We start from the raw sequence: 24,828 nt of genomic DNA, 5'->3' as shown, positions 1-24,828 counted from the left end.
ATGTTTCATATAAAAATATGAAATATATATGCAAGAATAAGCAAATATAATATATACACAAAACATATAATTCGGCATTTTAAAATTTTTGTTTTCAGATATAATGAACTTTTCGGTAAATATACAAAGAATTGTCAAGAATATTGAAGGATATTTAAATGTAATTTTTTCGTCTTTTGGGTTTGTTCTACATATTTATGGTCTCCAGACCAACATGAGATTTTCCGGCCTCAATTTTGTAGTTGATCCTAGAAGCCAAAGAAGCACTTTGTTTTATAACCCACCTCAGGCCCGTAGATTTTGGAATTGTTCTAGATTTGTATTTAGGTTTTATTGATGTGTGGGATCGTAAGAAGAATAGAGCTAATGTTATTTTGTATGTAATTTTGAATAATTTTACTAGTTGACATGTATTTCACAAGTTTTACTTAGCATGGGGATTCCATAAAAGAGCTTTATGGTAGGCACTCCATCTTGCCAGGTGAGGAATTTAATGCGTCGAAACCGATTTAGGCAGGTGGTACTCCTCTGTGGAGCCCTAATGGGAGGTAATAACTGGAATATTTCAGTAGATTTAAGGTGCTTTTGCTTCTAATTTTACAACCGCTTACATTTGTTAATGATATCTTTGCATGGATTTGGACATTGTGATTTAGTTGAATGTTTGGTTATACTGTTCCATTAGGTAATTGGATTGGTGAGTAAGGTCAAGACATTATTCAAGTCCTTGTTGATCTCAATTCCTAAAGTAGGAAAACAGTTCTTTTCTTCTTCTTTCGTTTCCTTTTTTCTAACCAATTAGCTACCTTTAGCACATTATAGAAGCAAAATATACTATTTAAGTATGTTTTATATAACAATATGAAATATTTAAGCATGCCTAAGTAAATATGAAAAAATGCACCTCATATCTCAAAAATAAAAGCAAAATATAATAAATAAGCGAAATATAATATATATAAGCATGTTGCATGTATAACTTAAGCTTTAAGTCATAGGTTAATGTTGTCAAATCAACGCGTTGTCACAGTCTTCCGGCCTTCAAGGCACTGGCAAAGAAGTTTCTTTTACCTCGTGAGTGATTTTAATGTGAAGCCCGCTCCAGGTTGTCATTCTATTCAAGGCATATCCCTGACTTTTTTTTGTTGTTATTTTTTTTTGTGTTCTTCTTGTCTTTTCCTCTTTTTCTTTTTTCCTTTCTTCCTTCATTAGTAGAGTTTCTTTTGTGTTGAGTAGTCTGATATTAATATGATTTTAATTAGTTGGTGGTCATAACCTCGCTTGCCCCTCTGAGCTTATTGTCTTTCTTGACAGGCGAATGGCGAATAGTGTTTGTTTTCTTTTTTTATAAATTTATATATCATATCTCGTATATAAAAGCAAAATATAATAAATAAGCAAAATATAATATATATAAGCATGTTTCATGTGTAACTTAAAGTTTAAGTTATAGATTAATGTTGTCACATCAAATCAGTTTGTTGTTTGACTCATTGCTGTTTTATTATCAGTATCTTGACAACCATGAACACTACTTTGACAAGAATGACATAAGATAATTAAACTTAAGAATAATTATAGTCCTGGGTGTGGTTTTAGATCAGTTTAAAAAAAAGTTGGAGATAACCATAGAAAAGGTTTTATGGGATAAAAATACAATTGTCGTAATTTTTCTATACTATTTCTATGCCAAGAAGTAGCTAATAGCAGTTGTAATTTAAACGGTGATTTTAATTTTGGGATAAAAAGTGAAAGGTTTGGTATCACTTTTTTACATTGTTTAGTTTATTTTGAAAAAGATAAAGATAATAAAGATATTGAAGTTCTGATGAAATTTATAAAACGTAGCGGATTTTTTTTTTTGGATTCGACTATAATATGAGAAAAAATCTTGATGGCTAGAGCAGCAAAGTTTATTTTCGATTGCCATTACGTTTCAATTCGTAAAATTTACCTCAGGGACTAAAATTAAGAACGATCTGTAGCTTATCCTATTTAGGTCTCGTTACTCCCACACGAACTGATTGAAGCCAAAAAAAAAAGATAAGAAAAGGAATATAACACAAGTAAGAAAGTCCCTGGCTGTCGCTTTATATTTACACTGTTTCCTTTTCGGTAGTGTTGTCTCGTTACCCAATAAGGAGTAAAAATTTTTGGCGAATTGCCACTGATGAGATCTTCTCGCGCTGCGGATTTCCAAGGAGTGGCGATGTTAGAATTTGCTAGACCTCTGTCACAATTTGACCCAAAATAAATTTAGGCTCACCTTATGGTCTGAAATAAATAATACTCATTTTCTTAATTTTTTTTTAACTTCTTCAATGAAAATAAAAAAATATTTATTATCAATGAAAACACAAAAAATAAGTGTCTTTTTGAAGAACAAGGTGGAGGGGGGCGGACAAAAAAAATCTGGAGGAGGCAATAGGGATAAGAGACAAACCTCGTTGCTCCCAAAGGTCACAATCCCTCGAGAAAAGGAGAAGAAAATGCTGGCAGGGCTTAGTGAAAGCCCTAAGTAAAGCCCTTGCTCTAAATGAAAAGAATCTTCAGGAAAGAAAATGTAATGTAAGCTTAAATGAGAAATATGACTTTTGTAAACACATGAATGATTTCCTGAAGAATAATTCACGTAGTCGGTTTTGTACAATGGGTCAAACAGTTTGTCATAACAAACTGTAAGTAAGGAAGGACTCGGCCCAATAGTAACCGAAAATCTTAAAAAAGAAATTTTGACAACAATCATTACATCGAAAGAACCAGGTTTTTAAAGCGATCCCAAATATGCAAAATTTATTGTTGTTTAATATTACCCATCAAAAGTTACGAGCCTGAGAGAACTTGCCAGATTTTTGAAAAAAGAGAGAAACATTCCTGAAAAGTCAAGTGATCTTCAAGAAAATCGCATCATCAGATTCAGCATATCAAAGGATCCTTTTGTAGAGGTTCCAGGGGTTTCTATACAAGAATGTAGAATTTTTTTATTTTTTGCCAGAGGAAAGATCCCGGATTTCATCAAAGTTTAAAGGTTCAAAAAGTATGCCTCTGTGAATGAAATTACCACCCACAGTCCTTGGAGAAAGGCCTTCATGCATAAATTATTCGGGTGGGGGGTTTCACACTAAGAAAATTTTCTAGGGGATTTTCCGGGGAAAATTTTTCATGGAGGGAGGGAGTGTTTTCCCGTATGATTTAAAAAACGACCTGAAATTAAATAAATACAAGTTTTTTAACTGAAAGTAAGGAGCAGCGTTAAAAATTAGACCAAACACAAAGTATTCCATTTATGAGGGGGCTGCCCTCCCCTCTATCCTTCGCTCGTTATTCTAAATTCTTTTGTGCTTTAAAAAAGTTTCTTATTCCAATTCAACGGCCCTTGTGTTTCAGCAGTTGTTCTTGACACATTTTGCCAAAAAGTCAAACTTTAGCATATAGAGCGAGGGATTGAGGAGGATAACTTGGATTGAGGAGGTTGTAAGTTTTAATGTTGCTCATTGCTTGCACATGAAAAATAATAGTTTTTTTTATTTATCGTGTAAAATGCAATTAACATTTCGTTCCCTATCCTGATAGTTGCAAAGAGCGATCAGTCAAATTAATTATAACATAATTAATTTTAATTAATTCTGTTTAAATTAATTTATAAAATTAATTTTATAAATAATTCGGTGAAAAATCTTAAAAAGCAAACGAATATAGTTCAATTGAGAAAAATTAGTGTAAGCCGGCTTCGTTATCTAAATCTTTCAGAGATTGTGTTAAAGTCCAGGGATTTTAACACATATGTTTATTGTTTGATTCCCAGGAAAGTTCAATTCTTACAGTCAAATTCAAAGATTCAGTCAAGGTGAAAATAACTTATAATAAGGGAAAATGTCTAACGTAAACTTTTTGCTGGTTTGCAGCTGGCTTGTTGGATCTTTAGTTATTATTTCTTTATTTCGGTTTCGGTCAACGCTTGGCCACATAAAGGGGAGATAAGAGGCGAGTTCCTTGGTTCTTAAAGGTCACAAGACCTCAAGAAAAAAAGAAAACGTTAGCACACAGTTGATAAGACTACGGTACCTACTGTTCACTCATCTAATCGCATTGTCGTATGAAACCACCGCAGATGCCTATGTTCATCCTTCCCTCCACTTTTATCAGAGCCTCATTCTCTACTCAATAATGTGAAGATCTAACCGTATTTAAGTCTCGTCTTATGGTCTCTTTTGATTTTTTTTCGCTGAATATAGAAATATAGTTAGATCTTCAAGCATAAACTGTCGGGTATCCCCTCCCCTCTCCGTAAACACCCTTCACAAGACAAAATCATGACAACGGCTCAGCATAAAATGTTAACTGTGTGTATGCGGTTTAGCCAATACTTTTCTCAACTGAGCACCAACAACTTAATATTACTAACGGCGTCTCTGGCTTTAAGTTACAAATATGACGTCATTCACCATCTTGTACACGAAGATGAAGTTTCGGTAAAAAGTAAGAATTTTAAATATTGTTTTGTCAATTACAAAAGCGAGTAGATGTTGGAATTTTCTTTTAACGAGCCTGTAAACAGCTTAAAATGCAAAAAGGGTATACTGATCCTATAAGTTATGTTTAGAAATTGAAGACTTTAGGACTCTCCAAGAAAAACATTCTTGGACTTGGAATCAAAGAGTTATTTTTCTCCTTGGAAATAATTTCCAAGTAATACTCATAACCAATTCCTTCTTAATTCCATGGTATAGGGGTGCACACAGGCTGGGCTTCAGAAACTCATGTCAGGGAGACTTTTCAAAAGAAAACATGTTCCGCGGAGGAATTTAAACTAATTGCACGTTCAAGACCAATTATCTTGATCTTGTCTGGTTTTTGAAAATGTCAAAATAATTTATTTTTAGGTGACAATTTTCGCCTAGAGAAGAAACAATCCTCTGATCCTCTGTGCTAATATTTGGTTATATGGGCCTGTGATCTAGACAGATGAATGAACATATAGACATGACAGTTCTTATATTATCCTCTAATGCGTCTATACCTAATAAGATAAGATAATATTTATTTTCAAAAGGCTATCACAAGCTCTATAGAGCCAAATTCGCTAATAGCTGTCGGATACTATGCATCGAGTGGCTCGAAGACCATTGCCTGAATGGTGTGATACGCCAATAAACAAGGTAGTACGCCCGGTTTTTTCTTCTTGTTTTTCCTCTTTTTACGTTCAACTAAATTACGTACATAAAATAATACTTGGTTATTCTTGTACTTAGTAATTCTTTTTTTTTTACCAACTATATATTCTTTTTCTTTTAGATGCAGAAGTTCGATGGGTTGATGCATACTTCCCTTTTACCCACCCAAGTTTTGAGCTCGAGATGAAATTCAATGGAGAATGGATGGAGCTTCTAGGCTGTGGGGTGTTAGAACATCAAACATTAGTGAAAGGTAGCGATGTTTAGTATTATTCTAGTTGTATAATGATAGGAGTGGTATTTCCCTAGTAGTATAATGCTAGCAGAACGGTAAAATCGAAAATATATTTTTTCTTTAATAACACAAACGCCATCTGTTTAAACATATGGGTAGCGTAACTGCTGGTTTGAGAAAGTTTTGAGCTAAAAAAGGAACTTGATAGAAAAATATTTGGAACTTCTATAAGGTTCTGTTTAAGCCTGATGAAACTTCTAGGCTACTGGGTGTTGCAACTCTAAACTAGGTTTGATGCTATCATAGAAGTGTAAGATTAATTTTGTTGAAAAAACTCAAAGCCGCTAGCTTTTTAAACACCTCTCTATAATTCTTCAGTGCCTCACTAGAGGTGACAAAAAAGGGAAGAATCATCTTTCCTTTCGATGAGGAAAAGTGATTTTCTTTTTTTTCAAGATGAGGGAGGGGGGCTCTCTAATACTCCTAAATGAGGTTTTGGTTATGGTGATTCCAATTGTGCTTTATTTATTTTAATCTCAAATAGAATTTTTTATTTTATTTTAATTCGACTGCATTTTCGTGGACTATAACGCTATTTTTTGAAATTTTCACAAATTTGTTTCCACAATAATCGTTTACCATTAGGATGAACGGAAATAACAGTTACCACTCCTGAATCAGCTTTAAATGAGGATTCTTCGTCATCTGGCAGTTTTATTTGAAATAGGTTTCTTCTTTTTCGGCTACTATGGGCTAAAGTTTGTTATCTACTAAGTTGCTTCTAACGCTACAATCATTATCAGTCTGAAAAACAACCTTATATAATTATGGAAATCCTTTTGTGTGCTAAAACCACGTATTTCAGCTGCGTAATTTCTTCTAGCCAATTTTTTATCCCGTCTAATTCCTTGAACAAACGAACCTTTTTAAAGGACTCTTAAAAACCTTCTTTTTTTCTCTCTTGCAAAACTATGACAGTTTCAGGTATGCCCTTTTTGACCTTTTGACCTTTTTAACACTATATTGCAATCCCCTGTCCAGTAGAGGATTACGGGCTTTGAACTCCCCTGGAATTGTTGTCCGACTAGTTGTCTATGTTGAGGTTCAGGTGTAGAGATCAACCTAAATCAACCCCCCTAACCAAAATCCCCCTAAAAACAACTTATCAACAATATTTCATTCCAAAACTTACGGGATCTGACCCCTGGCACTCCATGGTCGATACAACTCCCTGTATAGAATTTTTTTTTATCAATAATGAATCATGGGAGCTAACCCCTCGTCCTCCCTCCCCAACGCAATACCGTTTTCATTTGATCCAACTGAAGGATTTTTACTTACTTGCCGCTTTTAGGTAGTTTTTTATTATTTTTTTCCTGGGTCTAGTTTTGGTTTTCATTTTCCTGTGGACAAGGGGGATTTTATTTATTTGACTTGTCTTTTTTTAAAAATTCTTTATTGAATTTAATAATTCAATAAACCCAATTTGTATCGGCTTAGATAGTCCTGTTTCATATGTACATGCATCTAGATAATGTCAAGACAGAGGACTGGCAATCCAATAGAAAAGTTCAACCATAAGGTTTTAAGCTACTATGAATTGTTTATTCTTGCTTTTATTGAATTGTTGTGGGTCTTTGTCACCCTGTATTTTTTTTTTAATCAAGAATTTATATTTTTATCAAGAAATGCCAGTTTTTTCTGTCTGTACATTTGAGAATTTCAAGTTTTGATGCGCATTTCTGAATTTAATCTTCGGTCCCTAACAAAGACTGGACAATTTCAATCAAGATTAATCTACACAATAATAATTTGCAATTCCTACCAAAATAAACGATTAATATTCACATAAAAACATCCTGAAATGCATAATTCTTTCTGCGAAAAAAAAACAACCTCCTAAACCGTTTTTTGTCTATACTCTACAAAACAAAATATTTTATTTAAGTTTTCAGTAAAGCGCTAGTTTTTCGAAAAACAACAAAGAGAGAAAAACTCAATGAAAAACAACAAAACGAGACCGTAGCCATTAGAGAGAAAAGATGAAAAAACTAAAACGACGCAGATATTTCCCCTGTAAGTAAACGAGGCGTCTTCAGCACAGAAGAAATAAAGATAAACAAGAGCCAAGAGCTCATATTGCACTTGTGACGCGGTCGGAAAAGCCAAGAACCAAGAGCTTCTTCCCACAAAGTTTCATTACGATCTCTCCACTCTAGGCATTTTCCAAGATTTCCGGTTTCTCCCTCCAACTACCCCCAATGTGACTGGATCTGGTCGGGATTTAAAATAAGAACTCTGAGACACGAGGTCCTTCTAAATATCAAATTGCTTTAAGAATCGATAACCCGTTTGTAAGTTAAAAATACCTAATTTTTCTAATTTTTCCGAATTAACCTTCATTCCAAGAGATTGGATCCGGTCCGGTTATGTCAATAACGCATCTAGGACATGTTCTTATTCTTCCTACCAAGTTTCATTCCGATCTAAACTTTCTAAACGTTTTCCAAGATTTCCGGTTTCCCTTTCCAACTCCCCCCAGTGTCACTGGATCCGATCGAAATTTTAAATCAGAGCTCTGAGACACGAGGTCCTTCTAAATATCAAATTTCATTAAGATCTGATCGCTCATTATTAATTAAAAATACATATTTTTTCTATTTTGTCCTAATTAAACCCCCCCCCACTTCCCCAAAGAGAGCCAATTTTGTCTGGTTATGTCAATCACGTATCTAGGACCTGTGCTTATTCTTCCCACCAAGTATCATCACGATCTCTCCACTCTAAGCGTTTCCCAAGATTTCCGGTTTCCTCCTCCAACTCCCCCCAATGTCACCGGGTCCGGTCAGGATTTAAAATAAGTGCTCTGAGACACGAGGTCCTTCTAAATATTAAATTTCACTAAGAGGCAATACAGGTAAGTTAAAAATACCCCATTTTTTCTAATTTTTCCGAATTACCAAATTTGGTGCCCCCCAACTCCCCCAAAGAGAGTGGATCTGTGCCGGTTATGTCAATCACGTATCTAGGACTTGTGCTTATTTTTTCCACCAAGTGTCATCCCGATCCCTCCACTCAAAGTGTTTTCCAAGATTTCAGGTTTTCCCCTCCAACTCCCCCGAATGTCACCGGATCCGGTCGGGATTGAAAATAAGAGCTCTGAGACACGATATCCTTCTAAATGTCAAATTTCATTAAGATCCAATCACCCGTTCATAAGTTCAAAATAGCTCATTTTTCCGAATTAACTCTCCCCCCCCCCCACTCTCCCTCAGATGGGCAATTCGGGGAAATGACTATTTCTAATTTATTCTGGTCTGGTCCCTGATACGCCTGCCAAATTTTATCGTCCTAGTTTATCTGAAAGTGCCCAAACTAGCAAAACCAGAACCGACATACCGACAGAAATTGCGATCGCTATATGTCACTTGGTAAATATCAAGTGCCAGTAAAACTAAAATAAACTAAATATAAATGAAGCTATCACCAATAAAATAAAATTAATAAAATACAAAAGTGCGTAGCAGACTACCACTTTTCACAGCTTCCATGTCTGTAACTGCCTACTCTTTCGTAATTTCTCGCTCAAATAATTTGCTTTTTACTCTACGTAGACTTTCTAATATTTTTTTGTTTTTCATTTACTCTTTATTTTTTGTGTATTCTTCTTATTCTTTTCAATAAATTTTCTTCTTTTATTTTAATTTTTATTGGTTCATTTTTTTTCAGCTGGTGTAGAGGACAAGATTGGCTGGGCCTTTGGCATAGGATTGGAAAGGCTGGCTATGATTTTGTATAATATCCCTGATATACGACTCTTCTGGTCAACAGATCCTGGCTTCTTAAATCAATTCAATGTCTCGGATATCAACACTAACGTGAAATATAAGGTAGTAATTTGTTTTTAACTTTGAGTCTTAATTTAATATTTTTAAGCCTACTTAATTATTCCTATTTTTTAAGGCGAATGGTTTTATGGCTGTTACAAAAAAGTTGACTTTCTTGGGTTACAATGACAGAAAGTTTAAGATGGCCTAAAACACATTTTGATGATGATGGATTGTCAAAGATAATCGTTTTCGGCTATCCATCTAGGACCAAACCAAAATAAGGTTGTCCCCGAATGAGGTAGGAAGAGATTACAAGGAAGGATTAAAGGAATTCGGAACTTTTTGGGAATTGGTGAACAAGGAATTTTGAACAGATTGGGATTTAGGGGTGCGCAACTCTTTTGGTCCTAGGGGACTTGGTATTGCAGGGTAGTAGTTGCGCTGGTATTAATTTGTTCTATTTTTAATTTTAACCATTTAATTTTTAATTTATTTTATAATTGGGTTTGATTTAATTTATTTTATAAACCTGTAGTTTTTTCCACTTTTTATGGCACTTGGTATTTGCCAAGTGACTTATAGCGCTCGTAAGTTCTGTCGGTCTCTCTGTTGGTCTGTCTGTCTGTCTGTCCCGGTTTTGCTAGTTAAAGCATTTCCAGATAAGCTAGGACGGTGAAATTTGGCAGGCGTATCAGGGACCAGATCAGATTAAATTGGAAATAGTCATTTCCCTGATTCGATCATGTGGGGGGGGGGGGTGGGGGCGGTCAACTTGGAAAATTAAGAAAAAATGAGGTATTTTTAAATTGCGAACGGGAGATCGAATATCAATGAAATTTAATATCTAGAAAGATATCGTGTCTCAGAATCTTATTTTAAATCCCAACGGGATCTGGTGACATTGAGGGGAGTTGGAGGGAGAAACCTAAAATCTTGGAAAACGCTTAGAGTGGAGGGATCGGGATGAAACTTGGTGGAAAAAATAAGCATAAGTCTTAGATACGTGATTGACATAACCGGAACGGATCCGCTCTTTTTGGAAGAGTTGGGGGGAGGGTTAATCCTGAAGAATTAGAAAAAATGAGGTATTTTTAACTTACGAAGGAGTGATCGTACCTTTTTGAAATTTTATATTTAGAAGAGCCTTGTAACTCAGATCTCTTATTTTAAATACCGACCGGATCCAGTGTCATTGGGGGAGTCGGGGGGGGGAATCTCGGAAAACACTTTGAGTGGAGAGATCAGGATGAAACCTGGTGGAAAGGATAAGCAAAAGTCCAAGATACTCGACTGACATAACCGAACCGGATGTGCTCTCTTTTGGGGAGTTGGGGGGGGGTAGTTTGGAAAAATTAAAAAAATAAGTATTTGTAACTTACGAAACGGTGATCGGATCTTAATGAAATTTGATATTTAGAAGGATCTTGTGCTTCATAGCTCTTATCTTAAATCCCGACCAGATCCGGTGACACTGGGGGGAGCTGGAGGGCGAAACCGGAAATCCTTGAAACCGTGGAAATTGGGGTATCTTTATCTTACGAATTGGTGGTCAGATCTTAATGAAACTTGATATATAGAAAGGTCTTATGTCTCAGATGCTCCATTTTCAATTCGAATCGGATCCGGGGACATAGGGGGTTGGAGGGGGGAAACAGAAATCTTGTAAACCGAAAATCTTGGAAAACGTTTAGAGTGGAGAGATCGGGAAGAAACGGGATGAAGTTCTAGATACGTGATTGACATAACTGGAACGGATCCGCTCTCTTTGGGGGATTTAGGGGGGATTTCCAATGCTTTGGCTAGTTCGGTGCTTCTGGACGTGCTAGGACGATGAAAATTGGTAGGCGTATCAAGGACCTGCACGAATTGACTTGAGATCAGTCGTTTCCCGGATCCGACCACCAGGGGGGCTGGAGGGAGAGGAAAAATTAAAAAAAATGAGGTATTTTAACATACGAATGGGTGATCGGATCTTAATGAAATTTGCTATTTAGAGGGACCTCGTGTCTCAGAGCTCTTATTTTAAATCCTGACCGTATATGGTGATATTGGGGAGAGCTGGAGGGGGAAACGGGAAATCCTGGAAAACGCTTAGAATGAAGAGATCGGAATGAAACTTGGTGGGAACAATAAGCACAAGTCCTAGATACATGATTGACGTAACGGGAATGAATCCACTCTTTTTGGGGGAGTTGGGGCTGTTAATTCGGAAAATTTAGAGGAATTCAGGTATTTTTAACTTACGAACGGGTGACCGGATCTTAATGAAATTTCACATTTAGAAGGACCTCATAACTCAGATCTCTTATTTTAAATCCCGACCGGATCCAGTGTCATTGGTTGGAGTTGGGGGGGGGCAGAAATCTTGAAGAACGCTTAGAGTAGAGAGATCAGGATGAAACTTGGTGGGAAGAATAAGCACAAGTCCTAGATAAGTGATTGATATAAACCTACTGAATCCGCTCTCTCTGGGGGAGTTGGAGAGGGTGTTGATTCGAAAAAATTAGAAAAACTGAGGTATTTTTAACTTAAGAATGGGTGACTGGATCTTAATGAAATTTGATATTTAGAAGGAACTCATGTCTCAGAGCTCTTATTTTAAATCCCGACCAGATCTGGTGACATTAGGGGGAGGGAGCTGGAGGAAGAAACCGAAAATCTTGGATAACGCTTGGCGTGGAGAGATCGGGATGAAACTTGGCGGGTAGAATAAGAAAATATCGTAGATACGTGGTTGACGTAACCGAACTGGATCCACTCTCTTTGGGGGAGTTAGGGAGGGGGGGCGTTCCAGTGCTTTGGCGAGTTCGGTGCTTCTGGACGTGCTAGGCCGATGAAAACTGGTTGGCGTGTTAGGGACCTGTATAAATTGACTTGATAAAGCCGTTTTTCCTGATTAGACCATCATGGGGGCTGAATGGAGAGGAAAAAATAGAAAAAATGAGGTATTTTTTACTTACGAGTGGGTGATCGGATCTTAATGAATTTTGATATTTAGAAGGACATCGTGTCTCAGAGTTCTTATTTTATATCCCTACCGGCATTAAGCCTCTGATTGTCTTTTTAAATTAATCTATTGGTTCTTAGAATTTTGCTAGAGCTCATGCCATTTGAGCTCTGGGTTCTTGGCTTTTCTGATCTTGTCACAAGTGTCATTTGAGCTCTTAGCTCTTGTTTACTTTTATAGCTCATTTAAGTCTACCAGCATGAAGAATGTATATTTAATAGGTATTAAGGCTATTTGATCAATTATTAGTTAATAATGCAATTAATAGTTAGTACTTCCAGTGCCAAACAGACATCTATTTCAGTACCTTCACAGCCATAATGACAATTTTTCAGAAATAAAATCTGCCCATGGTGGGACTAGAGGTCATCATTAGGAAGGTACCCTGAGCTACAGTAACTAAGAGCAATCTCTATAAGGGGAATATTTAAGGTAGAAGTTCAAGGGAAAAAAGGAGTGAGTCTGTCAGGATTCAGTGCTGAAGAATCTGCAAGTATAATGCCTTAATAGTCAGTCTTTTTTTTTTATCTGCCAGTAGTTGGGTTTGAATCTATACTCTCCTTCATGAATAAGGTACTTTGAGCTACGATTACAAAACGGGGATCTATATCAGGCAGATTCTTAAGGCAAAAAAGCTCAATTAAATCTGTCGAGGGGGCGCCAACTTTCATGTATCATTTACACCAGATGGCGAGTGGCAAGCGTGGCCAAAGTGTGTCCAGCATGGCAGAACTGTGCCAAGCGTTCAAAGGGCTTTGTCATTCATGTTGGAATTGCAAACGTCACTCTTCGATATGTTTACTGAAAAGATGAAAAGTGGGCTAACCCCTCGCAATCTATCAGGTCCACTGCTGCAGATACTTCTTCTGCCGAAACTAAAATTATTGAATGACATTTACGCATACTTTAGGCTATTATACAAAGGCGCTACATCTAACTTAAGGTCATTTGGACGTTGCCACATCAAAAAAAGGTTTAAATGTGTCAAAAATCAAACGAAATGCAAAGACACACGCGGTTAGAAGACACTTTCTTCTTCACTTTTATTTTTGACTCGTTCTTATTCTAACAGTACAATTCTTTGTTATTCACTTTCATTTTTGACGCCTTTTGATGTTTTCGATTGTCTTTCGATTTTCGATGTTCGATTGTGCTTTTGATTGTCTACTAACTGCACAATTCTTTGTACTTCACTTCCATTTTGACTCATTCTGATTTTCGTTATCGCTTGCAATTCTCTCTGTCACTTATCTTCTAGCTGCATATTTTTTTGTCGTCACTATTTCATATCTTCTAACCACATATTTCTTCGTTCTTCATTATCATTTTTTTGATTCGTTCTGAACCCCTGTATCGCTTGTTTTGTAACCATATATTTTCTTGTTTTTTACATTTATTTTGACTATTTGTAAAGTACTGCTGTCGCTTATCTCTTAACCGCATATTCTTCTTTTTCTGTTTCGTTTTAAATTGTTATAATTGTCTTTTTCGCAATTATTCTAACCTCATATTTCTTTGTTTTCGTTTATTATTACTTCAGACATTTTTTCAGCGCCCTTTGCCTTAGCTGCTCAGATTGATCTTTTCACACTTGATAGTCTTGGTTGTTCAATTTCATCCATGGATTTATATTTTTCAGGTCATCCTCTTGTTCTTGACTCATTTGACAGTCTAGTTTGTTTATTTTGAGCAATTTTTAATTTACGATATTGTCCTCTAGGTATTATAAAACTATTTAAAACACTTTTTTTGTTCTTCACTTTCGTTTTTAACTCGTTGTAATTTTTGAGGTCGCTTATGTTTTAACCGCATATTTCTTTGTTATTCATTCTTTTTGGACTCGTTGAAAATTTTGCAAGTATTCCAACCGTAAATTTCTTTGTTCTTCATTTTCGTTTATCATTATTTTATAGATTTTTCAATGCCCTTCGCCCCTTTGCTTGTATTGGTCTTGTCACATATGATGGTCTAGGTTGTCCATTTTCGCCCATTGTGAATTTGTATTTCTCAGGTCGTCGTCTTGATCTTGTCCTATTTGATGGTCCAGTTTTTTTCATTTTAACCAATTGATAATTTACGTGTTTGTCCTCTAGGCATTATGAAACTGTTGAAAACACCTTTTGCATATGACTCATTACACTTGGTACTTTATACTGAGCTGTGTTACTTGTGTAACTTTGCGTGCGTCATAGACACTAAAAACGATGCAACCAATATGGGGGGGGGGGGTACGGCATCACTCATATTATTTTTTTTTTAGATTTAAGACTTGATAAATTTTCTCAAACTTGTGATCTATCTAGATTAATTGTCAGGCCAAAATATTCCAGACAAGATATTCCAGGTTACTAATTTTCCAAACAAGGAATAAAGAACCGTTTTTTAAGAAAATTTTGTTTATACATAAATAAAAAGAAATACGATTATTGCTTGTTCAAACAGATAAGATATACATATTAACATATAATTAAATATAGAATTAACTAACTATATCCATATAATCAATGCAATAATCGTTATTGCTAAATTTGTTGCCCTTTGCTAAAAGTATGAAAATTCCACCAAAGATAATACTCCAACAGATAATAACTTCTCTCGAGATTACAGAAGTGAACCCAATAAGACTCATCCCGATTATCCTTGCTCGAATGCTCACCTGAGCTGAAATTTTACATCCGTTGATTTATGAGTGAAGTAATTCTGAGTTGAATTTTGTCTATTTTAGAATGAGTTTTTTAATGTGGTGAGTCTTGGCTCAGGTTGAGCTTTTCTAGGTAGACTTTCAGTATCCTACCACAAAGACCCACAAGTTACACATTCAACTGGTTATATATTATAAGAATGCAGTATAGTATACTCCAGAGCCAACCCTGTCTGAGGGTTGAGGCCAACTCTGCTGCAAACGGGATCGAGCCTTGGGTCCAATGTTGCCAAGCAGAGCATTAATTGATCGGGGTATCACAGGGTATCCAACTGATTAACTGATTTAAAATATTTTATATTTACGGCATTTTCAAAAAAAGCTTATTTAGTGCCTTTGTATTTGAATTAGGCATATGTCTTGGCTTCATTTGTTTTTTGCAGCAAAAATTATATTGTTGGTGCATTGTGAAAATTGGTTGTTGTTCCACTTAGAGAGGCTTTTAAAGTCAGACCATAGATGTTTCATTACATATATATTCATTCCTTCTAGCCAATCAGTATTTATCCGCCGTGTCCAAATGATATCAGTTTCTGGCTGCCTGGCAACGCTGATGAATTTTCAGACAACGACTTTTATGATTTGGTAAGGACAGTAGCAGGAGACGTAGTTGAACAGGTGAGCTATCAAAATCGCCAGATATTTTTTTCTTCTCAGAAATCCCAATAATTTATTATTCTTAAACAAGAGAGAGGGGAAATCCCTACAGTGGGGTGTTTGGTTTTGGTTGTTATCGTTTTAACAGTAAAAAAATTCCTGTCATGTAAAGAAAATATTATAATATATTTTTAGTTGTAGACTGGGGGCTACAGACAGTATATTTTTGAAAAATATCTTAATATAGTTTCAGCTGTAGGTTATAGATTATTTTAACTATAGGCTAGGGAACGAATATCTGTCGAGTTAGCCAGCAACAGCAGCAGTAAACATGGTTTTATCTGAATTTTAGAGTTTTGATTAAGTGTTAATAACGTTAAGATAGGTGTTAATAAATGACTACATTTTCAGTTTTTTTAGAAAAAAGAAAGGTGGAATATTTCTATGCTAATTGAACAAATTTTAAAAAGATTAGCTGTTCAATAATTAAAAATACATGCACTGTAATAGAAAAGAGTACAAAAAGTGTTAGCTGGGATAATAAATTACTATGTAATAACGGGTACCGCAAGGCCGAATCCAATAATGTGAAATAATTCTTAAATTTAATGTACCAGCGCTACCAAACACAGAGAAAAAATCTGTTGCTGTGTTGTCTGTAAAGCTACGGAGTTACATTACAAACAATTAAAACGATAGGTAAAAGGCTATCTATGGATATATTGTAGCGATGTTGTAAATTAAGTAAAATTGGAAAAATATTTTGAATTATTTCGGCTAAAAAATGTAAACACACCTCGGCGTTTGGCAGACAGCCAACTGCAATAGAGTTTTTAAATACTTTGTTGAACTTTGCTGCTTCTTCGTTTTCTTTTTTTTAAAGCCCTTTACACTTATATGTTTGCATTTACAGTCCTAACGGTATAAATTAAAAATATCTCCCCCGCCCTGGAATCATCTTAGGTCTATTCATACCAGAAAACTGTGATTTTTTTAACATTTTATTTTGGTCTGTTCCAACATCATGAATTTTTAAAGGCTGGACTGCATTTTTGCCAGTGTTGCCACGGTAAACCGTGAAAATAAATAACTAAGAATTTAAATTTGACATTTTGTTATATATCTCAAATGTTAACATTTGCTGGCTCCCAATGACTGTATCACTTTCAAAGGAAAGCGATACCCTCTTGGGTTATTTTGGGCTATTTTTTTGCTGTTTATCCACGTTTTTTTTTAATTTGATGCCCTCTACTACCAAAAACTGCATGACTGCATATGGAAGTACTTTGATGTTAAAAATTTGATTCCTAATTTTTCTTGAAGTTGTAAAATGCTAATTTTTCTTGAAGTTGTAAGTTGAATAAATTTCCACTTATCGGTTCACACAGTTAGGTTTCAGTTTCACAGTCATTCGTGAGGAGTCATTCGAGGTTTCAGTTTCACAGTCATTTCACAGTCATCAGTTTCACAGTCATTCACAGTCAATCCTTAAGCAAACGCACTTTCCTGCAAATCTATTTTTAATCCACTTCTGGCTTTCTGGTAATCTTCTATTATGACCAGATTATTTCGTTATTTTCTTTTTTTCGTCTGAAAATTTTTGTTTCCAAAACAAATTTTTAATAATAAATAAAGAGTTTTAAGTTACGATTTTTCATGGAAGACTTGTATTACAATGCTTTGAACAAGGGTAGATAATGAATATGATATATTTATATATATATAATGAGATGGACCGTCACAGACGTCGAAATTGCTCTGTAAATCCAGATTGCAAGTAGGCCTTTTCTGTAAAGGGTAGGATGAAGGGGTCGGAAAGATGGATGTTCCAATTATTTATCTGCGTGTTGACAAGTGAAATTATTATCATCCGTCTTTTCTGTTTTTTGAACGCTAAGCCTAACACAGACCAAGCCATCTTAAAAATTTTGCCCTTTCTTTCTTTTGGGGCAAACATTTTTCTTTTGTGGCAGAAAATGACTGGAAGTGGCCGAAGGAAATCAAGAGTGTTGGGGAGAGTTTCTTGACGGTGTTAGTTAGTTGTAGCAGTGTAGAATCATGAAGTACTAAAAATCTGGGCTTTGGCGCTAAAACATATAATAAACAATTGCAAAGACCCCTAAGCTGCTTCGGATGGTTTGAACCAGTTCTGTCACTTACTTGAAGTACTTTTACTTGAAGTACTACTTAAGTAAAATTTTCCATTACTTGTACTTGTACTTAAGTAAAAACTCTAGGGTTTACTTATTACTTGATACTTAGGCAAGATTACGAAATACTTATTACTTAAGATACTTTTAATGTACTTTTTTTTTCAAATACTTTACCTTTGACACGAAAATTTTGTGTGTGCTTTGGCAATGTACAAGAAAACATCATCCTTTAGATTTAGAGTAAACTCAGATATAGCTCCATGCCCTAATTTTGGATATGAAATAAGGTATTTGTTTTTGACGAAAAAAAATTATAGTATCATTAACACTTGGTTTAATTTTTGTTTAAAAGTTATATAACAAAGAAAATTGAAATTATTTCACAGTTCACTGGTCGACAGTGAGCTAGAATCCCTTGTTTTGTGCTAAATGTTGCATACTGTAGTCCATTTGGGCTTATATTTCTGACATCAGTGTTTAAGTTTTGTCATCTCGTCAACTGAATCAGTTTTCTACTATTTCATCATCTTCAGGACCATATTATTGGTAAAACTACTGAAGCTATGAATCTTTGCCCATCTAAATGTTGTCTGCAATAAACAAGTCTAGGGAATTCTAGCTGGATCCAATGCATTGGTATTTTGTCAAATTCGTTCCAGCAAATTCAGGTATTCAGACGAATCTGACTTCAGATTTGTCACTCCATTCATAAGTTATAGGCCCTACTAAAGTAAAGGAAAACTCAACTTTCTTAAGACTTGAAACCCTCTCCTCCTCGCTCTATTTGATATAGGGTTTGTGATACCAGAACTTGATATAAGCCCTGATCTTAGGCTTCTTTGGTCTAGTTTTCATTCCGATCCATTACTCCATTTGCCAGTTATACTAAATTAAACAGAAAACTTAAATTTTTCAGGAATTAAAACCCACTCCCCCTTGTTAAATTTGAGCTAGGGTCTTTATCTCAAAACTTGATATGTGTCACGATCTTAGGCCTCTTTGGTTCAATTTTCATTCAGATCCATCACTGTAGTCGCAAGTTACTCTGAATTAAACGAAAAACTTTTATTAGCAGGTAAAGCCCTCTCCCCCCTGTTTTATCTGAGCTAGGGTCTTCATCTTTCAACTTGATGTGTCTCATGATCCTTGGCACCAAATCTGGCCATCAAAATTTGTATCCTAATCCAACCAGCGGTTCTCTCTCTATACGTGATTACACAGACGGACGGACGGATTTTGCAACGGCTTAAGTAGCCATGTTGGCTTATGGGATCCAAAAAAAGGGAAAACATTAGCATATCATCATCCAGGCATCATCACCTATTTGGATAGTGGAAAATATCCATCAAGATAGGTTTTTGAGATCTGTCTGTCTGTCCGCCCGTCTGTGCAATCGAGTATAGCGGGAGATCCGCCAGTCAGATTTGTATAAAAAATGAACTATTTGGATTAAAATTGAGCTTAATTAGGACGATGGGGCTTTAAGTGTTAAAAAAAAATCGAGTTTTTCATTTAATTCACTGTAGCTTGCAAATGGAGAGATGAATTTCGATGATAATTGAATAAAGATGCCTAAGAGTATGATATGCATTGTGTTCTGGGATGGAGACCCAAGCTTAATTAGGGCGAGGGGGAGGGGGCTTTAACTGCTAAATAAGTTGAGTTATTTGTTTGACTCAAATTAACTTGTGAATGAAGTAATGGATCTTAATGAAAGTCAAGCCAAAGATGCCAAAACCATAAGACATATAATGTTTGGACATGAAGATCCTAGCTTAATTAGGGGGAGGGAGCCTTAAGTGCTAAAAAAAAGTCGAGTTTTCCATTTACTTCAGTGTAACTTGCGAGAGACTGATGGATCTCAGCGAAGATTGAACCAAAGGTGCCTAAGACCGTGACAGGCATCAAGTTTTGAGATGAAAACCCTAGCTCAAATAGAACGAGGGGGAGTGGGTTTTAATTGCTGAAAAAAGTCAAGCTTTTGGTTTAATTTAGTATAGCTTGCAGATGGAGCAACGGATCCAAATGAAAGCTAAACCAAAGATGACTAGGATCAGGGCTCATATCGAACTCTGATATCACAAGCCCTATCTAAAATAGGGCGAGGGGGAGGGGGTTTCAAGTTTTAAGAAAGTCGAGTTTTCCTTCAGGTTAGTAGGGCCTATAACTACTTCCACCCATGGCTTGCCCAAGGCCTGGAAATAACCCTTTTCCAAAATAAGTTATACTGAAGCACACCTTCAACCAAATATTCCATACCCGAGAAAAATTACTTTTGTATGGCACTTGGTATTTACCAAGTGACATACAGTGATCGCAAATTCTGTCGGTCTTTCAGTCCCGGTCTTACTAGTTTAGGCACTTCCAGATAAGCTATGACGATGAAATTTGGCAGGCGTATCAGGGACCAGACCAGATTAAGTTTGAAATAGTTGTTTCCCCGATTCGACCATCTGAGGGGGGAGTGGGAGGACAAAGATTAGATCGGATCTTAATTAAATTTGATATTTAGAAGGATATCATGTCTCAGAGCTCTTATTTTAAATTCCTACCGGATCAGGTGACATTGGAAGGGGAAACCTAAAATCTTGGAAAATACTTAGAGTGGAGGGATCAGGATGAAACTTAGTGGGAAAAATAAGCACAAGTTCTAGATACGTGATTGACATAAACAGAACGAATTCACTCTCTTTTGGGGAGTTGGGGAGAGGGTTAATCCTGAAAAATTAGAAAAAATGAGGTATTTTTAACTTACGAAGGAGAAATCAGATCTTGAATTTCATCGGATGAAATTTCATATTTAGAAGGACATCGTAATTCAGATCTCATGTTTTAAATCCCGACCGGATCCAGTGTCATTGGGGCGATTTGGGGGGGGGGACCGGAAATCTTGGAAAATGCTTAGAGTGGAGTGATCAGGATGAAACTTGGTGGGAAGAATAAGCACGAATCCTAGATGCATGATTGACATAACTGAAATGGATTCGCTCTCTTTGGGGGAGTTGGAGGGGGTGTTAATTTGGAAAAATTACAAAAATTGAGGTATTTTTAATTTAAGAGCGGGTGACCGTTCGTGAGGTATTTTTGAATTTGATATTAAGAAGGAAAACATGTCTCAGATCTCTTATTTTAAATCCCGACCTGTTCTGGTGACATTGGGGGAGAGTTGGAGGGGGAAATCTTGGAAAACGCTTAGAGTGGAGAGATCGGGATGAAACTTGGTGGATTAAATAAGCAAATGTTGTAGATGCGTGATAGACGAAACCGGACTGGATCCACTCTCTTTGAGGTAGTTAGGGGGGTCCAGTGCTTTGGCGATTTTGCTACTTCTGGACGTGCTAGGACAATGAAAATTGTTAAGCGTATCAGGGACCTGCACAAATTGACTTGATAAAGTTGATGTCCCCGATTCAACCATCTGGGGGGGGGCTGAAGGGAGAGGAAAAATTAGAAAAATGTGGTATTTTTAACTTGCGAGTGGGTGACCGGATCTTATCGAATTTTGATATTTAAAAGGACCTTGTATCTCAGAGCTCTTATTTTAAATGCCGAGTGGCATTAAGCCTCTGATTTTTCTTTTAAATTAATCTATTGATTCTTATTATTTTGCTAGAGCTCATGCTATATGAGCTTTTGGCTCTTCCGACCACGTCACAAGTGCCATATGAGCTCTTAGCTCTTGTTTTATTCCTTTTTTCTCAGAAGATTTTCGACTTCGTCTCATGGTTTTTGCCACTTCATGCTGTGAAAACTGCTGCTAGAAATAGATAGGTTGCAACTTCTGCCGTATTGTCTTCTAGTATATTTAAATGTGTGTTGCATCGTGCCTGCGTCCCCTTAAAAGTTTTGTTTCTTAGGGTAATATTGGTTTGTCTTCTGTTGCATATGCAGACGACGTTCTTCTTGTTGCCCGGACTCGCTGTGGATTGCTTTGCTTGTTCAATTTTACTATATTAACCAATGAACTATCTAAGATTGGACTGTCAGTTAATGCGTCTAAATGCGAGTTTATTTGTTTTAACAGCCATTCTGCGGTCGCTCCATTCGTTGCTGGGACTGCAATTCTGCCATGTTCTTCTTTAGTTAGTTGGCTTGGTCTGTGTGTCGGTCCAACACTTTCCACTACCATTTCATCCCTAGTGAATCAAGCTGTGAAAAACCTACGCGTCGTTTACGGAAAAATATCCCCAAACAAAAGCCGTTACAACTGCAGCAGTTTGTGCATGACTTATAACGCTTATTGCGCCCCTGTGCTTTTGTTTTTATCAGGCATGGCTCATCTATTTCGTAAGAAAAATCGCCATACTCTACGTGCGGCTTATTTCAGATATTGCAAATTCCCCCTCCGGCTTCCTAGATGACACCAAAACAGAAAAATAATTGCTCGATTTGGTTTAATAGATATGCCTTCTTGGATTCGGTCTTCCAGTGATGATTCATGTAAAAAGAGCTTCTACTTTATTCACGTTTACGACCCTCTGCAGCCTTTTTTTCCATTTTGATACTGGTTAATTAGTCCATGTTGTCTTTTGTCAGTTTGAATTTTTTTTTTGCTGTTTATCGTTTTTGTTTTTGTTTATTTATAATACTCCGTACTTTGTTTTTTTTTCATACTTTTACGGATAATAAAATTCCTTCGTTCATTCATTCTGCAGTTTGACCAGCCGTATGCAATGCGTCTGAATCAGCGGGTTTGCTGCAGGCCCGTTATTTTATAATATATGTTTATAGGGAGTTTTACCAACCATCCAAATTGATTACACAGCACGCGGCTTGCTTGAGTGAAAACCAGCCAAAGGATATAGATGCCGTACATTTTCATAGAGTATCTGAAATTTAACTTGAAAACTTGAGGCAGTTTCCCTGTAAAGGTGCTCATTTTCATACTCTTCTTTTCTTTCAGCACGTTGAGAGCCAGCGACCTTGAGCTAGCTGCCAAAAGTGTGGATTTTCGCTACTCCTTTTTACTGAGCTTTGATTTCTGTTATTAAAAAAGTCTCCAACTGACTCACTTTGCTCCTTACTTTTAAATTTGAGTTTTCTTGTTGCTAAGGTTTTTACTTATTGAATCAGAGAATGAACTACTTTATTACCTTTTATCTGTTTTAAAGCCAATCCAAAGTTTGTTTTTCTATTTTCAATATTTTTCCCACCATTCCGGCATGTTTCAGAATAACCCTGTATTTTTTCAAACGTGCCAGATTTGACTGAACACTAATCGCCAGAAGTTCAACTCTACGTGTATTGTATTAATCCTGTCATGTGACCTGTCTGATCCAATCAGAAGTTTTTTGACTGCACTTAATTGTTTTGATAGTCTTTTCCTTTCAAGCCGTTGTGTTGAAAATTGGTTACGATTATTTTCTTGGACTTCATTGGGTGTGTACCAGCCGAACAAGGGAAACGGTTAAAAACGATAAAACGGAAATTCTGGTTCTTGATTAAGATTTCCAAGAGAGGAATGACAGGGGACATTTTATAGGTAAGGGAAGGGGCTAAGAAGCTTTCAGAACGGCTTTAAAAAAAAGGTAGCATGGGTAAAAAAAGGTATATATTAAAAAAAGGCATATATATATATATATATATATATATATATATATATATATATATATATATATACATATATATATACATAGAATAAATACTTGAAGTAGTACTTGAAGTAATACTTAAGTATAATTTTGGCAAGTACTTGATATTTGATACTTAAGTAAGAATTCGGAAAGTACTTATTACTTGATATTTAAGTAAAATATCAATGAGTACTTAATACTTGATACTTAAGTAAAAATTCGGAGTACTTGTTGCAGCACTGGTTTGAACAAGGGTAGATAATGAACTTGATATATCTATATATATTATGAGATGAAACTGTCAATGACATCGAAATTGCTCTGTATTTCGAGATTGCAAGTGGCCTTTGAAACTCCCAACTAGCCAAGTCTGTATTAGTTGGAGAATCAGCTAGTTATATAAGGAACAGTCGGGAACTTAATTTTTCATCGAAAGCATATTCACTTATAGACGTCGTTATCCTTAAAATTTGATGAATGGTGACCTAATAGAAACCTTTTCAGATTTTGACCACCAACCCCTCCCCCGTAGGAAAAATGCCTTACTCATCTGTCACATCTTGATGATCCAGAATTATGGCTAATCAAGTAACAATCGCAAAGAGCAAGTTAAATAGCACCGCCTACTTAAAAAACGATGTGGGCACAATGTATTAATTTTTTTTTATCCGACCAAGAAACCTCGTATAGAAGGAGTTGTCGTAGAAACTTTGAAGGGTGTTCATTTGATTGGAAATTCGAATTTCTAGTGACCTTTTTGAGAGTCAAAAGTGATTGTAGATATCGATCTAATTTAATAAGAAGTATCAAGAAGTAAAATGAATCATATGCAAAGAAGTAAAATAAATTGTAAGTATGTACTATAAATTAGCATGTACTTAAGTTAAAGAAATGTTTGGACTGTTTATATTTTATAGTTATTTATCATATATCTTATAATTATATGATAGTCGTTTATTGTAATAGCTTGTGTTAAAGTTATATTATTAGTTACTTATATAGTTGTTTATGTTGAATTTTTACCGTAAATAGTATCAGAGTAAGTCGAAAGTAAGTATTGTGTAGGCTAGCCAGCTATCCATGATTATTTTTTTTATAGGTTAATTTGGTTGACAAGTTCTACCATCCAAAGAAGAAACTCTACAGTCGTACATATCGTATAGTTTATAGGCACATGGAAAAAACCTTAACTCAAGAAGAAGTTAATAAAGTACACCGTCTCGTAGAAGAAGCCGCAGAAAGAAGTTTAGAAGTAAAAATAAGATAAGCTAAACCTTTTTGTAATGATATTGTTGTATAAACTGCCAGTCAAACTTGTTGAAACATCTGTTGTCGTGTATTTAAAGAGCATATCTTGACTGGCGTGAAGTTATGCCATTGCGCCACCTTCTACTGTTGAAATTATGGGTGATAATGCACAAGCACGAATCTAAAATATTACTGTATTGAACTTTTAAAATATACGTTCTAGATATGAAGTGTAAGATATAAAGTATAAAATACCTTCATATATAGACTGTGGTGGTGCATTTCTTTTGATGTCTGGTTGGTAATACAG

At 35.8% G+C, this 24,828-nt stretch overlaps 1 protein-coding gene across 2 annotated transcripts in view; it reads left to right on the top strand.

The window, feature by feature from the left end:
• The window catches only part of LOC136036669 (probable phenylalanine--tRNA ligase, mitochondrial), a 39,296-nt gene extending 14,703 nt beyond the window's left edge, over positions 1-24,593 (top strand). For both annotated transcript variants that reach the window (XM_065718976.1, XM_065718977.1), the window contains 4 exons: positions 5,296-5,427; positions 9,139-9,299; positions 15,440-15,565; positions 24,370-24,593. In XM_065718976.1, coding sequence (XP_065575048.1) covers positions 5,296-5,427; positions 9,139-9,299; positions 15,440-15,565; positions 24,370-24,537 — 587 coding nt within the window. In that variant the 3' untranslated portion in view covers positions 24,538-24,593. The remainder of the gene's footprint in view (positions 1-5,295; positions 5,428-9,138; positions 9,300-15,439; positions 15,566-24,369) is intronic.
• Positions 24,594-24,828: the final 235 nt, after the last annotated feature.

The sequence above is a fragment of the Artemia franciscana genome, chromosome 15, assembly GCF_032884065.1.
Source record: "Artemia franciscana chromosome 15, ASM3288406v1, whole genome shotgun sequence".
NCBI lineage: Eukaryota > Metazoa > Arthropoda > Branchiopoda > Anostraca > Artemiidae > Artemia > Artemia franciscana.
The sequence above is the reverse complement of the archived record's forward strand: the minus strand, read 5'-3'. Positions and strand labels throughout refer to the sequence as shown.